The sequence below is a fragment of the Orussus abietinus genome, unplaced genomic scaffold (genome assembly GCF_000612105.2).
Source record: "Orussus abietinus isolate OABI.00-Male unplaced genomic scaffold, Oabi_2.0 scaffold10, whole genome shotgun sequence".
NCBI classification, from domain to species: Eukaryota; Metazoa; Arthropoda; class Insecta; order Hymenoptera; family Orussidae; genus Orussus; species Orussus abietinus.
The window spans coordinates 501,474-517,911 of record NW_019396009.1 but is presented as its reverse complement, the minus strand read 5'-3'; the positions used below and the strand labels follow the sequence as shown (position 1 = coordinate 517,911).

General features: G+C 52.3%; 1 protein-coding gene across 1 annotated transcript; it reads left to right on the top strand.

Moving 5' to 3' along the window:
- The first annotated feature begins 2,378 nt into the window (after positions 1-2,378).
- Positions 2,379-13,871, top strand: LOC105699713. Its single transcript, XM_012424917.2, has 5 exons — positions 2,379-2,447; positions 6,350-6,516; positions 10,228-10,364; positions 12,594-12,770; positions 13,717-13,871. Exons 1-5 carry the CDS (start codon positions 2,379-2,381, stop codon positions 13,869-13,871), a joined length of 705 nt encoding a protein of 234 aa, XP_012280340.1.
- Positions 13,872-16,438: the final 2,567 nt, after the last annotated feature.

Sequence of the window (16,438 nt, the reverse complement as noted above, 5' to 3'; positions counted from 1 at the left end):
ATCCGTTTTTACCCCCGGCTCGCTCCGGCGCTCGGGGGAAAAATTTAATTTCGGTGTCTCTTCCCGTTCGTCACGGGGCAAGTGAAAAATCGCCCTCCCTATCGAGGTTCGACAAGGGTCCCGATTGGACGATCGTCCCCCCTTCCCCCCTTGATCGGCCCTTCGATCGAACGGCCGACTCCGAAAGGTTCCCCAGCGAATCGAAACGAGACGACTCGTCTGCCAGAACTCGAAGTCACGTTTCGAACAAACGATCGTATGCGATTTTACGGGATGTGCTCCCGGCTCCGAAAGTCGCTCGACCGTCCCGCCTGCGAAAACGCGAGCGGTGGATGTCGAATTTCCCCTGTACTTCTTTCTTCCGAAAGGCACCCTTTAAGGCAGTCATACCGAGTGACTGCTGAATTTTTGTCGCGTCTCTGTGAAATTTTTCTAACGAACCACAGAAAATACCCCCTCGTGAAATTTCTACAATATATTTATTAACATTTATATAGTCACTCGGAATTTATGAAATAATATGTTTTTCAATTTTTTGTACCTGCCACACGGTACGACCGCTTTAAGGGATCGATCGATCGGCCCGTTCGCTCCCGAGCTCCTCGATGAACCGATACGATTTTCAGGCGGGTTCATGAATTTCGTCGAAACGCCCGTTCGGCTCGTCGCCTCGCTCGAGTCGCGTCCGCACTCGTAATGCACCGACGCGCGTCGACGTAACCGCGTTTGCGGGTCTCCGGTGCATTTTGCGGATCGACCGCCGACAGGGCGTCTATCTCGCCGATCCCTCGCGAGACGATATAAAATATATACCGTATACTTAACATATTCATGCCCGACATGAACTTATCCATGAATATGATAATGGAGATGATATGTGCATACATACGAAGTATAAAGTGTATCCATAGCGTCTCCATTTGTCCCGAGTCATCCGTTCCGCCCTGTAACGTCGCCGTTACCGAGTCCCAAAAAAACTAACACCCCTAAAAAGCCTCTAAACGATTATCCATCAAATTACCCGCGACATACGAATTCCTGCGCCTCGCGTCGGGAGCGCTCTCCATCGATTCGGGCAGAGGAGAAAATCCCAAGGGATTTCCACCGCCGAAAGTGAACGTTCCCCTGGAAACGGGCAAATTCCCTCTTAAAAATGTTTTTGATAGTTGGTCCGGTTTACGAGGACTTCGTTTATAGAAAATTGAGTCCGAGTCGGACGTGGGTGCGACATGGGGTTGACGCATTTTCGGGAGTTTCGCTGCAAAAAAAAAAAAAAACATCCCATGAACCCTGCCTCAATTCAACGTATATCACCCACCGAGAAAAAAAGTAGACTCATAATTTGAAATTAACACTTTTCGCAAATTTTACGGAAGAATAGCTTTGCAATTTGTCATCGCGTTAAGTGGTTCTTTCCGCAGTTGCGGCGGTAACGTTTTGGCGGTATTGTTTTTTTTTTTTTTCCGTCCACCTATCGACCTCGTCGACGTATCGCAACTTCATCGTGGTTTCCTTTTCCCCTTTTCGAGCGGCCGGCACGTAGAGGACTCGCCGTCGGTCGGGTCAGGTGCGCGGCCGCGACCCCCCGTGGAACAGGTGAGGGCGGGCCGAGCCGGACATGCGCCCGTCCACCCTCGCGCCGCGCGGCGGTTCCGCGAGTCCACGGTTCCGCGGTTCCAGTCGGCCGCGCGTCATCCCGCGGCACGGACAGGCCGTGGAATCGCCGGGGACGACCGTACCCGGGATCTTCGGGGAGTCCTCGGAGAAAACCTGGTCGAATCGGGATCGTTTCGCGCACCCCCTTGCCGGGATCGTGCTCACCAAGGGTCACGGCATCCAGGAGGCTCGAAAACTTCCGAGCCTCGTCGTTCCCGATCCTGGATCCCGTCCAGGACGTAAACTCGCCCCCACCCTGAGAGAGAGCACCATCCGAAATATTTGGGAATTTAGTGCGCCGATTTTAATAAGAACCCGGCAACCACGAGACGCCTCTCGCTGAATTTCCGCCGGTCAAAATTTGTTTAAAATTTTCCAAAATTCCCAGAGTGAAGGCCCGGGGTATCCGTTAATGAGGAAGGGAGGAAGGTCGATTTCTTCCTCGCGTCGTCGGATCATGTTGGTCGAGGTCGCGTAACGTCGCGTCGCCCATGAGGGTCCTCGACGGGAGGCCGCGGCGAGCGACTCGAAGGACGAAATCGCGAGACGAGCATTCTTCGAGGGCGGCGAGATGTCGCGGCGGATGCGGCAGGAGTTGCGGGCCGTATTCGTCCTCGCGAGGCGTTCCAGGACGTCCCGAAGGAGTCGGCCGAGTGACCGTCGATGATCCCGTCACGTCACCTGCCATCCCGCCGATCTCGAGGCCGCCCCGCGTCTAGAGGATGACGGAGTCTCCGACACCCTCGGCCGTCAGAGTTGTCGAAGAGAAGCAAGAGAGGAACGTCTTCCCGGTAATCGTCCCTCACCCCCTGACGGATTAACGAGATCCTTTTCTTTTCCATCACGCGACGTCGACACGCAACGTTCATCGCCGTTCCTCTCCAGGAATTGACCGCCCGAAAATCATCGGTTACTCTCCGATTAGCTTCGAACCGGGCTCCACGTTTCGGTCGACCCGGAAGACGAAGGCTGGATTTATCTAATCGATAAGCAAGTATCGTTAGGCGACGCGGGGTGTACCCTGGTTTGCGGTTAATCGGGCAGCGATAAAGAAAAATGTCACTCGTAACGCGACGCAACCAAGTTTCCTGGAGACCTTGGAATCGTAAAATAAAAAGATCGACGAGGGATCCGAAAATCGAGGATACCTCTTCGCTCTGGTCGGATATGAAAATTGGGAGATGATAAAATTGGTTTCGACAGCCGGCCTGGGAAAACGGACGCTCGCGGAGAAACGCGAAGGAGCAAATCGAGGAATGTCGGGGCATTCAGGAGGAAGAAAAGCATTTGAGTGTGCTTAAAATATAGGCGGGGCTTAAAGGACTCCCCTGGCCTTGCTTAAAACGCGGAATGTCAACGGCGGATGCATTTTAAATCCGCATGCCTCGAGGTACCCCATGTCGAGCGATGCGTTTGTGCGCCAACGTTTACGAATTCCTTCGGTGCATTCTCCGCATTTTTAGAAACGAAATGCCGAGGACTCTCCACTTGTATCGCCGTATATATGGCACTCGCTCGCGAATATCGTGCTCGCAATTAAAAACGCAATCAACATTTTTTCGCCCTCAAAAAGGACCTTTGTGTCAGGACTCGGACCCGGTCCAAGCTACCGAAAATAGGCTCGATTCGCCAAAGACTAATTCGGGATCGACGTGGGCTCAACCTTCCCGCGGTTCCGGCTTATTTCCTTCTCCGGATGTCCCCTGGTAGCGGTAATTAAACGAGAAAGTCTCCCGAAAAGATCCGATGTCGCATCGGGCGAAAGACTATCTCCCCCGAGAGCAGGAGTTCGATATAATATATCTCACTTTGCGGTTCTCGCAGCCGTCGACATCTAAGAGGTTCGGTTTCACCAAACCGAGAAACGGGTTTCGTTAAAAAAAAAAAAAAAAAAATAAGGCTCGGAGAAGCGTCAGGTGAAAAATATTGAAAGTACCTAAAAGCAAAATACGACGCACCGGTCCGGCGCTCGGATTTGTTTTTACGTCTCCGGCTCTGGGCACTTCTGCTTCCTTTTTCTCGATGGGACTCGGACTCGAAAAAGAAACGAGGAACGAAAAAGAAACGAGTCCCCGGCGTCGAAACGGGGGCGGCATTTGCATATGGACCGGCTGCAAATCACGGGAATACGTCAAACGATTTGACCGCAACAATGGCCATCGGAGGGGGAACGCCAACTTGTCGCGTAACGAGCGTCCGATTAGGCTGATCGCGTTTCCAAAACGACCGCGATTCCTCGTTTCCGCTGTCAAGGAGGTTTTTTACGATTGCGCTCTCATAAATTCCCCGGAAACTCGAGCGCGGCCGAGTAATTCGACGCAAACGAGATTTACAAAGAGAGCACCCGGCTCTGCCGAGCAAACACGTTGCGTCGGAATTTCGCGCGCTGCGAGTCCCGGTGGGTGATCGTCGCGACGCGGAACGACGTCTCCCTTTTCCTTTTCGTTTAATTACGCTCGGGTTATCGAGTTGCTTTACGATTACGCGGCCGGCAGTTAAAATGGAACGCGCGCGATTCCATTGTGCCCGAAGTAAAGTCTCGGTACACTCGATAAGGCTACTCGCAGTAAAACGAAATCCCTCTCGTTCGTCGAAGCCGGTTCCGGGGCATCTGCCAGGAATCGGTGCCAAGTCTCGTAAAATTTGGACGAATCGAGGTGCGGCGTTTCGAGATTTTCGAGGTGTGCTCGATCGCGCCTCGAGTCTCCCTTGCGATTTCAAAGGCGATTGGCACTTATTTCACCGGGAAAATCGTTAATCGCGCTCGATTTTTCGGGGCAGAAATCCAATTATCGCAGTCTATTCACCGAGATTATCCGGCGTATTACCGCGAGACTCCGTTTCTCCGGGCTGGTGGAAAAATAAATTCCAGACTGTTTCGCCGCGCGGAAGCGAGGCCGTGCATACACGGGGGATCGATCGCGTTTTCGGTTTTTAAGGGCTCGCGTTAAAACACCGAGCGCAGTCGAGGTGCAACGAAGATCGATAGAGAAACTTCCGTCGACGCTTCGGCGGAGCGATCTAACGTCGCAGGAGTAGTTTCCTCGTCTTAATTCTCCTTCGCGAGAAACTCACCGTATCCTCGGTGTAAACTCGAGTTAGGATTACTTATACGTGATTAAACCCAGCGAGATCGTACGAACGTGGTTTACTTTTTCTATCACAACTGCGCGACGAGAAAACCGTCGACGTGGCCGTATCTTCGTTATCCTTCCGGTTGCGCCGAACCGTCGAAAGTAAAAGCTGTCTCCTACAAATGCACTTCCGTGTAAAAAAAAAACTCGCCAAGTACGTGGTCGTTGCATATCAATTTTGAAAAAAAAAAAAATTTATCCTCCCGGTTGCGCCGAACCCGCGAAAGTAAAAGCTATCTCCGTAAAAATTGCTAGGAAAAATCGGGAGAATCACGACAACGACGCTCGATATCCTCCTCCCCCGAGGATCGCGCTTATCGAGCCCTTCCACCGACCGAATGGCTGAGAAACTTTCGAGGAATGCTTCGCGAAGAGATCGCCTAGGAAACGTTTCGCCCGTCATAACTCGAACCTCCAAGATATCCAACTTGCAGACAGAATCGGCTGGAGTTATCGCGACTTCGCCGGGATCGAGCTCGGGATTAGCGAGAAATTGTGGCAACTCGGGAACTCTCAAAGGCCGCGTTAACTCGTCCCCGGAGTTGCCGCAAATTCATTTAATTCGAAATTGCCGGCGTATCAATCCAGTCGCGGACTAGGAGAACCGATTCCAGGTGGCACGAGGTCGCTTTCCGCGATTTTTATTACGGTCCCTTGGCAGGGGTCGGTCCTTTTTCCCCGTTTTATTGGCCACTTCCTGGTCTAGTTACCCCGTTTTAGCGTGCGCCCCATGCGTTCTAATGCGTCAAAAGCGGGATCAAGATTTACCATCTCGCGTGCGGTTAAGTAGCTCGGAATTAAATCCACCGTTTACGTGATTTGTACCCTCGCCGAGTTCCAACCTTCCGGGGGATCTCGGGTCGCTCGTTTATCTCGATCACCGATTACGAATCGCCAGTCCAGTCGAAGTCTCTATTTCGGTTTTTCGGCGCTCCTTTTTTTCCCCCCTGCACCTGTCACGCCACGAGACTCGTTTCTCACAATTCGTATCGCGAGTCCTTCCTCACTTCCGACAGAATAAACCGCCACTCGCGCGATAATCTCGGGTAATTGCCTCACGCGTTCCACGCGACTGCCTCTCGGCTCATAAAACATGGCGTACAAACACGGGGCTCCTTTTTTTCGCACGCGATGGGAAAAGAGATCGCGCGATATCGAGCTCCCCCTCGGATCTTCGGGGAGACTCGGTGGGATATCGAAACCTGGCGAATTATCCGAAGCGGCACGCGGAGCGGTCGAGAAAAAAAATAGGAAAAAAGTGAGAAAGAGAGCCTCTCGCTCGCTACGCGATTCTCCTTTTCCCTCTTCCGCCCCTTTCGCGGCGTTTCGCACCCTCGGCGCGAGGAGATGAGAAGAATGATATATTCAGCGACGCGGACCCATTGTTCGACGCCGGTCCGTTATCACAGCCACGGACGTCCCCGTCGTCATTAGGGCGATAATTATCAGAGTCTCGACGGGTCGTTTAGTCGGAGTCATCGGCAGAGCCGCGAGCGTCTACCCCTTTTCGGCGCCGCGAAGGAACCGTCTCTCCAGATTTCCTCCGTTTTCTGTTCCAGCAAATCCAGGACATAAACAGTCAGATCGCGCAGTTCCGGGACCTGCTGATCAACATCGGACAGAGTCGGGACGGTCCGGAACTCCGGGAAAGGATCAGAAAACTGCGGCGAAACTGCGTCGAGGCTTGCAAGGGCGCCTCTCAGCTGGTCCTGCCGCAGATGCGAAGGTACTCGCGAAACGTCGCAAAACTTGGAAAAACGCGGACAAAACGGACCAAAGGAGCCCTCGGAGGAGAAGACGGGAGGCCCTTTCTTCCTCGCTTCCACTTAATTAACGCGGGTCTTGAATGGAGTTAAATTTAATCACAACTTTCCGCGACACGGTCTCCCCTTGTACGAGTCCGCAGGGTAACGGACTCGATTGGCGAGTAACTTGGCGGGAAAGCGGACGCGAGGGTATGTAAGTAGTTGGAAAGTCGTTCGGCAGTCGACGTCTCTAATTTCCATCCGAATGCGTACCCCCGGGCCGGAGACAACTTGCTCGGGGAAAAATCACTTTTCAGGAGTTCGGCAAGTCGACGTAGCCTTCTACTTCGTTATCGTCCTCGCCGCTTTGAATCGCTCTCGATAGAAACCGAGTAAACCTGGAAACGGGCCGGCAGGGCGTTAGGCGAGATTCTTGCTCCACGTCCGCGATAACGAGGATCGGTCGATTCGTTAACCAGTCCCCGGAGGTTTCGTCCATGTATTCGTGGGGTGCGACAAACGAGGCTTATCGGCGGAATCGAGACAACCCCGTCAGGGAGCGATCTTAAAAGCCGCCCCCCCGAGGAAACTCGAATCCGTTCTCGAGGGTGGCCTCGCGTCGACTTTTTCGCGAATAAATATTCGCTCGGTGTTGAAAGCGCTATCGGGTTACGCGCCGGGCATCGTCTTCGCACTTTCGGCATTTTTACAAGCGCGTTTGCGTCCAGGGTGAGCTCTTTAACGGCACCCTCTCTCCGTTTCGCGTCAAAGTTCGACCAGAGGCCGGGGAAAAAAAATAAGAAGAGGCTCGATGTTGCTCCCATCGCGAAGTGCAGGAAGCGTTCGACGCCAGCCGAGGCTTGGCCTTCCCTTTGTTCGTATTATATCGGAAACGACTTGACCAACTTTCGACTTCTCGAGAGCACCTCCGTCGAGCAATCTGTGCCGCCCTTCCAGCGGGTGCGCTTCGTGGTTGGGCATTTTTTGTGCAGCCCGATTACGCAACTCGTAGCCAAACAAAGGGGCAGTTTGCGGAAGGGCAAAATCGATCGACTCGAGGAAGACGCGGGAAAAGGTCGAGCTCCGGATTTTCAAGGAAAGGAGAGAAGTCGGAATCGCAGTTAGATCGCTTCTGTCTTCTCCAATCCCGAGAGAGGGACCCCACCTATATGTGCACGTGGCAAGGGGAGCCTGAATTCGAGATGCTCGCGATTCCTCCGCTCTTTCTTTTGCGCGCTTCCTCGGCCGGAAGGTAAAGCGGAAACTGAGGCTCTAAAGTATGAAACGCTACCTCGGAAACGTAAGAGGACGCGAGGTTCGCGAATTCGCCGAGAGGGAGAGAGAACTCGAGGATTTTATCGGGGATTGTCTCGCCGCTCTTGTGGGAGAAAAGTCGGATTTTGAAGTCGTCGAGTACCGCGAAATGACCGAAATGTAAATAAATGCATATACGAGTTTGCAGAGGCGGGTTCAAAACGAGATCCTTCAACCCCTTGGGCTTAACCTTAAAGTTAAATCCATGCGAGTGAAAACGTCGAGCAATGGTCAGCCGAGCGCTTCCAACCGTCCGAACGCGCCGACTAATTTTCCGGAATACGGAAAACGGGTGAAGTAGGTCGGTACCGAGAGAGTCCGAGAAGCCCTTCGCCCTTCCCGCTCCCCGGAAAATTCCTTCGGCGGAGTTTGCGGCCTCTAATGAAGATCTAAATGTTTCATGGGCCTCCACTCCGTTGCCTCCACTCGGCCGCGGGAGGCCCTTCCGGACCAGGAGTTAAATCGCGAGAACTCGAAGAGGAACGTCAACGAAAGACCTCCCCCGAGACCCCCAATCGATGACCCTCTCGCGAAATCACCTCCACCCTCCTGAAGGGTATTAAAAAAGATCCCTCCTCGCCCGGCGGTCGCGGAGTCCGGAGGGAAAATGGGCTTCCGAGTTCCCCGGAGCCTCTTCTTTGTCATCGACGTGAATGAAAAAAAAAGGGGGAAAAAAAGGAAAGCATCGGTGGGCATTACCCTCGCGTCCCCTCGAGAGGATCCGGATTGGCGACGATCCGCAGCGGCCATTTGCATTCCGCGGCGAGCGGTCCGCTTTAAGGGAAGAGCTTGGACCGAAAATTCGCGCCCCTTCTTCTAATGCAAATCTCCCACGTTCCATTTTATGCGGCCCTCCCCAGGCACTGTCTTCGCGCGGAAGCCTTCGCCACTTCGGTTAATCTTCTCGAAATTGAACTTACAATGGAATTTCACGGTCCGAGAGGCTCGCCGGGAGATGCGGAGACAAGTGCGCGAGCAATCCCCACGGGAATTGAAAGCGAAAAGGCAGTTACTTCGCCGAGGTGAGCCGCCTCTTCCGGACCCTCGGATACCCGGAGAGGAGCTTCACCTGCTCCATTTAGTGAGTACTTTTTCGTCAAGCTGCCCCGAGCTGTGGGTCGAGACGCGGAAGTACCGCCGACTCCGATGGTTGTTTAACGAAAGTCTACGTACGCTCACCAAGGATGAGATCCGAAGATGAGATTACGTCGACTCCCGACGCGCGGAACCTTACCGGGTAAATTGCATTACGGCACGAGCACGACGTAAACCCCTTTGCCTCGGTTCGCCTCCCTTGGAGTCGAGGACAAGGGCGCGCCCTCCACCCCCAAAGGTGCCAAAAGGGACATGGACCTCGAATAACACCTAAAAAAACATAGGGAGAAGAGTGGAGGCCGCCTCAGTTTGAGATTTCACGGGCACTAGGGGTAAATCCGGAAAGGCTTTTGTCCGTCCGGAAAAGACCCACCGTGCGTTTCGTTCGCGGAATCGCGAGCTTTTCCGCTCGACCCGACATTCGCCGAGGAGGTCGCTATATACCGGCGTTCCTTATTAATTCGCAGGTTCGCACTTAGTCATTCCAGAAGAAGACCCCGTTTCGCACCCCCAAGGTTGCGGAAGTGTTCCCGCGTCGCGGAGCACGCGCCCGGAAATTTTCCCGCCGAGCTATCGAAGACGAGCCGAGGAAATAGGAAAACGCGACTCCGCGATTTCCCTCCCAAGGAATAATCGATTCGCCCTGTTTCATGTCCCCGGGAAAGTTCGCCAATTTTTTCGTATCGAGCGCGAAACCGTGAAAGAGTTTCGCGTGAACGTCCTCGGTGCGCCGGTTCTCGGTTTTAAGATTGAAAAAAATTAATTGAACAGGTGCTCCTAACAACGCGGGTAACGCTCGTTACGACGGGATTCTTTCCTCGGTGCGCCCGAACGCCTCGACAATTTCCTCTAATTATTATAAGCCCCGGTCGACCTCGACACCCGAGAGCGACGAAACATCCGACGGAACGAGGCTCGATTTTCTCCCGATTTCGATGTAACCCGAGGCTGGACGTTGAAAAATAATTCAGAAGAATGGACGCCATGAAAATCAAGCGAGTCCTTCAGAATTTTGCGCGAAACCGACTCCACTGGCCGAGTGCAGGTGTGGCTTTTTATGAAGAGGAAATTGCTCGGATTCTCTCCGGCTTTGCGAGGTTTTTCAACCAATCCGTCCTCAACAAAAAAAAAAAAAACCGAGAGGCCAATCGACTTTGCGGCCGATACACTCGCGATCGACCGGCCGGAGGTGAAAAAGCCCGATTTTTCCCGAGGCCAAAGAGCGCGCGTGGTGCCAATTCCAGAGATTTCGCAATTCCTTCATCCATTTGCGTTCGTTTCAGCGCGATGGACCTCGGGATTCCGGCGGACAGCCCGAACCTGGTGCTGCTCTTCTTTCTGGCCCAACTCTTCCTGAGGGAGTTGCAAAAGTGCAAGTACTTGGTCGGAATCGTGCCGATGGACATGTCGGGGTATTACGGTAAGTTATCGCCCGTTCTAAGCGGTCGGTTAACGTCCCCCGGGATGCCGCAGAGGAAACGCGGCCTCCCGCGGAGGAGGGAAGGGCGCGAATTCCTTGTATCCCGCGGAAACGATGAAACGGGCCACCTTCGGCGGGATCTAAGTCCCCGCCATAAAAGGCAGCCCTGAAATGGCGTCTCGAGTCGCGGTCTATCTTCCGGGGCATCGAGTCGAGCGGCCGAAGGAATATAACGACGGCGAGGTCGAGGGGTCGAGGGCCATTTTTCTCCCTTAAAATCCGAATCACTCGTGAGGTGAATCGCATTCTGCGCGGACCCTTTTGTCGTGCACGAGATATAACGAGGGGCCGTGAAAGCATCTCGGTACTCTCGGTACTCCCTCGGCTCCTTCGATCCCGGAGAATCTTCGCTCTCCGACTTCTTCGGCTACATACCGCTTCACTGAGATTTAACACGCGCCCCGATCGTAAATCCTCGAGATCATTTACCTCGACCGTGATCCAGGACTCCGAAGACGATTTCGCTTAGCCCTCCTCCACCCTCATCGCGCTGCCGACCAAGAAGTCTCGTTAAGCGTTTTAATCGGTAATTCAACGAGACTCCGGGATCCGACAAAGGGAACAACGGAAAACAAAAGTCGCCTCGAACTCTGCCTATCTAGATCTAATTACGAATTGACCGCGTTCGCTATTTTTTTTTCCATGGATTCGATTCGAAGTCATTTGTTGCGCCGTTCGACTCTTATCCTAATGGTACGCGGTCATGCTCGGTTGCGACTATTTAACTCAATTTACGCTTCCCCGATTCCGTCTTCCCGACTTCTTGCTCCTCGCAAATGGCGCAGATAATCGTTAATGGCACTTGCAACGGACGCGAAGAAGCCGGGGGAAGAGACTCGAGGAATTCCGCGTCGACCGGGAGGATACGAACGGCTTTGCGAGAGTTTTCGACGTTTTGCGCGATCGCGGTGGATTCGTGGATACCCGAAGTCGGGTGTTAAAAACATCCCGGCGATATTCCAAGATCTCGGTAACGTCCCATCCCTTGAATAACTCCGATATTCGACGAGTCAATGCGATTACGTATCCGAGCGTGCCCACGAGGACTGGGCTCGGTTCCAGCAACCGCGAGGAGATTTTCCAGTCTAAGGGTCTGAATGCAAAACTTCAGTGAATTCAGTGAGGCGGACTCGGAACGATGTACCAAATTCGCGGAACAATTCGGCCCACAGAAAACGCGATTACTTAGTGGCCGTGTACCCCGAGTACTCGACCTCGGTTACGCGACGAAGTAATAGCGTTTCTTACGACGGCGAATGGATTAAAGCGGTCGGCTGGCTCTCGCAGCGGCCCGTCCGGGATTAAAATCTCAGAGAATGGTTTACCACACAAACCGAATCGCTCTCGGTGGAAGTTCTTTTCAATCCCGGCCGCGAAATTTGGTCAATTGTGGCGGAAATCTTTCGAAAGGCGAGTCATTACGGATTTAAATTGCGACCCTCTCCCGGCCCGATGACATTATGACCATTGCCGCTCGTCAAAAACGGTTTAACCGCACAATAGTGGCTTAATAAAGGTTTCGCGCGATCGAAAGGCTGCCGTTGATGTGAGAAAAAAGCAGGACGGGTTTTTTAGCCACCGTTTTACGTGGGCAGCGTCGAAACGCCACGCGCTTGTTCCGCCGCGCAATTACGCGAAATGCGAGTCACGTAAAACCTGATAAACCGAAGAGAACAGCGGAGTTAACGAGATCGTCGTGCCTGCGTAATCCGCCACCCGGTTCCGCTTTAACGAGGGTTAAACTTCGGGCCAACCGCGGACAAACGAGACCAGGGGGTTCCTCGCGTGTTTTAACCGGGACCCAATTTGGCATACGAATTCGCATGGTCGCAAAGATAACGCCTTAAAGTCGCGTTCCGGAGACGGTTCGATTTTCAAAAGCCGCGGAAAAATCGATTGCCAATTAAATCCCTCGGCCCCGTTCCCAAAGGAACCCACCACGTCGTAATTTGTCTCTCAATGGTAAAATAAGTTCAAGAAGACCCGGCCCTAAGGAGGTTTTTTTTTGGGGGTGAAATTCGTGCCGATTCAGTTCCCGAGAGCGAAGTTCGTCCGATCGTCAATGCGCGAAAATCGCGGGCACTTCTTTCGAGATTAAAAGCCTTTGAAGGGAGTTCGAGCCGCCGATCGATCGGAGCCGATTGAAGGAGAATCACCGTCTCGTTGCAGAGAGCAAAGCCGGACCGTCGAATATCGGGAACGTGATTTCGCAGATCCTCCTGTGCAAGCAGATCACCCCGGACTTCAACGAGGAGGAGCTCTGCAGCATCCGGAAGGACTCGGAGGAGATAAGCGCCCTCATATCCGAGCTGCAGGAATTTATGCCGCAGTCGGAAGCTGACACGGGTGAGCATTTCGGAGGTTTTTTTTTTTTTTCTCCCGGACTAGGGCAAGATTCCCCAGAAATGTCGGCGTCCCTCGCGAGATCACGACTCCCGAGACCGAAACCTTATTTCTGGTCGGTCGGGCGATATAATCGCGGTCCGAAATTACGCCGAAGGAAGGCCAGGACGTCCCGATGGACCTCCGAGGGAGTAGCACCCTCGTAAACGTAACCGAGAGAGCCGTCGACGTAACGCGATCGTTAATCCACTTTCGACGCAGTAAAGATGCCACGGATTACGCGGGACTGCGAGGTAATCGAAGATTACCCCGTTAAAGCCGATTCGGGGCCGACTTTCCGCCCCTCGAGTTTGCCGACCTCTCGATCCCCCCGGATCGAGAGACCGCTTTTTTCCCGTTTTTTCACCCGGGATAATTCGTCGAAGTGCACCTCGAGGGACGCATCGTAAACGCCTCGGCGAGGCTCGATCCCCGTCGCGTAGTATTAAACTTCGGCTCGTCATCGTTCAAAATTTATCCGGACGATGGGTTTAAACGAAACCTATCTTCCCCGTGACGAGGGAAAATAACTCGATGGATCCATAAAGTGTATCGTTTTTAATTATTTAATAAAGCGCGTCCAGGCTCTTCCATCAAGCTCCAAAGTGGATTACGATCAAAAGCCGGGAGTGGATGATCTTTCGGTGCGTACGCGGGGGTACTTCGCATAAAAAAAAAATTGAAAAAAAGGAAATCGATAGAATCCCGACGCCTATCTCTATCCAGATCTGAAATAAGTACGCGAAGAGTATTTCGCGCGATTCACCCCCCGGAAGGCCCCTCGCGAGATATCTCGTCTCGTATCGGAAAACGGCCATCCATCCCGGGAATACCCGGTACGATTGGTCCCGTTTATCGAATGAAAGGTAAAGGAGAAGGCACGTCTGAGGAGGGTCGTCTTGATTTGCAGAGAAGCCCGTGGCACTGCAGGGCGCGGGTCCTCGCAACGGGCGCAATAACGGGAACCGGAAGAGCTACCCGTGGGATAGGAAGACAAGGCATCCGTCTTACTTCCGGGGAGGCTTCAACTTCCTCTGCTGCGCCGGCAGGCCGAACTACGTTTGAAGTTGCCGGAAGTTGCCGAGTCGAAGGAGAGTCCGCGAGTCCCGGAAGAAGAGGGCCCCGGGAGTAAAGGGGGGACTCGCCCCCCAGGAATCTCGTAAAACTCTCTCGGATATTCTATTAGGACTCGCTCCTTTTAACGGCTGCCAAGAGGGCCGTAACCGAGCGCACTCGCGTTAACTATCGAATCGAATTATATCCGCGCGAGGCCGACCTTTTTTTAACGTGGCCCAAAGCGCGATAGGGATAGTCCCCGCCGCTCTTTCGTACTTTGTTATCGCGACTTCCGCCTCAAGGGTGCCCGACTCGTCGGGAATCTCTCTCTCTCTCTCGAGTCAAAATTCCGCGCCAACGTACGATCGCGATTTGGTTCAACGAGAACGAGTAGCTTGATTTTAAACGCGATTTTTTCTTTACCCCGAGTCGACGGCCAAAACTCGCCCCCACTGTGATCCCGAGTCTTTAGACCGTCGAAGGCGACGGGAAAGACTCGACCATTTTCCCCGAACGGCGCGAAAGAACGAAGACTTATATCTTACGTTAGCGATAATCCGAGATCAGGGGTGGCGCGGCAAGGGTCGCGCCCCGCGACTTCCGATCGATAGGGAATTAATTTAGCGGCGATCGAGCCAGTTTGCGACGCAATTCGAGCCCCTCTCGAGTATCGAAGCGAGTCGCTCGCAACGACTTACCGAAATCAAAAGCGAACGCGCATAGTTAATCGACATCGCTCATCCGTTGATCAAAACCCACGACCTGGACCAAAGCGATCTCGCCGAGGGACGAGATCGCGTCGGCGACTCCACTTTGACGCATCAAAATGTTTCTCAACGCTAGTCGAAGAGTCGATAGAGCTTTACAACTCCCTACAAAGAGGACGTGGATATTTATAAAATACGCCCATACGGGTAAACGTCTCGCAGGGGATGTCGCCATACGAATGACGAGTCGTCGGTCAGATACGGCATCGGTGCAGACTCGACATTGTCATGTAGCGTAGGAGCGACGCGATCCGAGGCTGTTTCCGAATCGACCAGGAAATGATTAAGGTCCATCGATAGTCGACCCGCGGTGCCGCCTAAAAATCGAAACGTAGCGGTCTCGAGACCCGCTTCGAGATACTTTTCTTCTAGGACGCGTTATCTTCTCCTTTCCCGAGCGAAGCGCAGACCTTCCATTCACGCCTATCCACCCTGGCGATATCGCGCGAAGAAGCGAATTCACTCCGGCAAAAATGTACTCCCCGTGACTCGAAGGAAAACGCACCGGCGAAATTCTCCCACGTTTTATCCGGACGGTATTCGAGCGTTTTCCCGCGAGTAGGGGTGTGTACCAGTTGCCTGGTATCCTGGAAAATATCAAAGGGCCTTCCCTCCCTCGGCCCCCCCTCGGGGAAACCCTCCAGGATTTTTTAAAAGGGGAAGGAAAATGAAAAGCCGAGGAGATAGGCGTGCTCTGCCGCTTCGTTTTTACGTGATGTTACAGAACGGAAAAGAAGGCGAAATAAACATTCGACGGGCGCCACGCATTCGGGCTTTCAAACGGTTATCGTACGTTCCGCGTTTTGTTTGCCGTGTCGTTTCTCCGTGGCTGGATTAAAAGTTGTTCGGTAACGGCCCGTTAAACGCGAAAATAAAGCCCGACTTCCTGGACCCTCTGTTCCCGGAAGTCAACGCCAGGGCCGTTTTAATATCCCGGTCCGACCTTCCCGTCATCGCCAGATGGAAAAGTTCCTTTGTAAAATTCTAAAACGTACTGCAAATTGCTTAGCAGAAATTGCTTAGCCTTCGAAATTAAGTTCGGTAACGCTTTAACCTATTGTATTATACGTTTTTATAAGAACGATGCTGTATTCCGCGAAACCGCTTTTTTGTCATTAAAAGTTGACTATCGATGTGCCTTGAATATTACGAACTAGTTTCGATATACATATATACATATATAAATACATAGTACGAGGAAGCGATATAAGTAGCGATTAGTAGGACGAGAAAAATATACCAAAAATCGATTTTCTTTTGATCCTGGTAGCCACGCGTTTTAGTGACCGTAATTGTACATATTCGAACGATTTGTAACGAAGAATAGCTTCAACCGAGTCAACTAAACCTGACGATAGAAAAATCATTACTTAAGTATAATTGAGATCGAGTCATTCAGTATTGTATACTAATCCTGTACGTAGATTTACGAGTATCTTAATTATGACTTCTAGTTGAAAAATAAACTACTATGCGGGTAATAGAGAGTAGGCGAAAGATCGATAGCTCTTGACTGTGCTCTTCATAAAAAAGTCAATATTGTACCGAAAACATTACAAATTCTGATACTCTTACAAGTAAGTGGACCAACTTCTAATTATACGAAGCTATTAAACGGTTCGTATCGTACAAAGATGTAGCTTAAATTATTTTTTAGAGGACCTAAGCATGAATCGTGCTCGTTACTATACTTTATTAACGGTTCCTTCTCCGTAATCGAAGTAACAAAATCTAGAAAACAAATTACGTATGGTAATACAATGGTCGGCAAAATACATTCTCGGATCGTAGTTTGTCCTGAGCACTCCT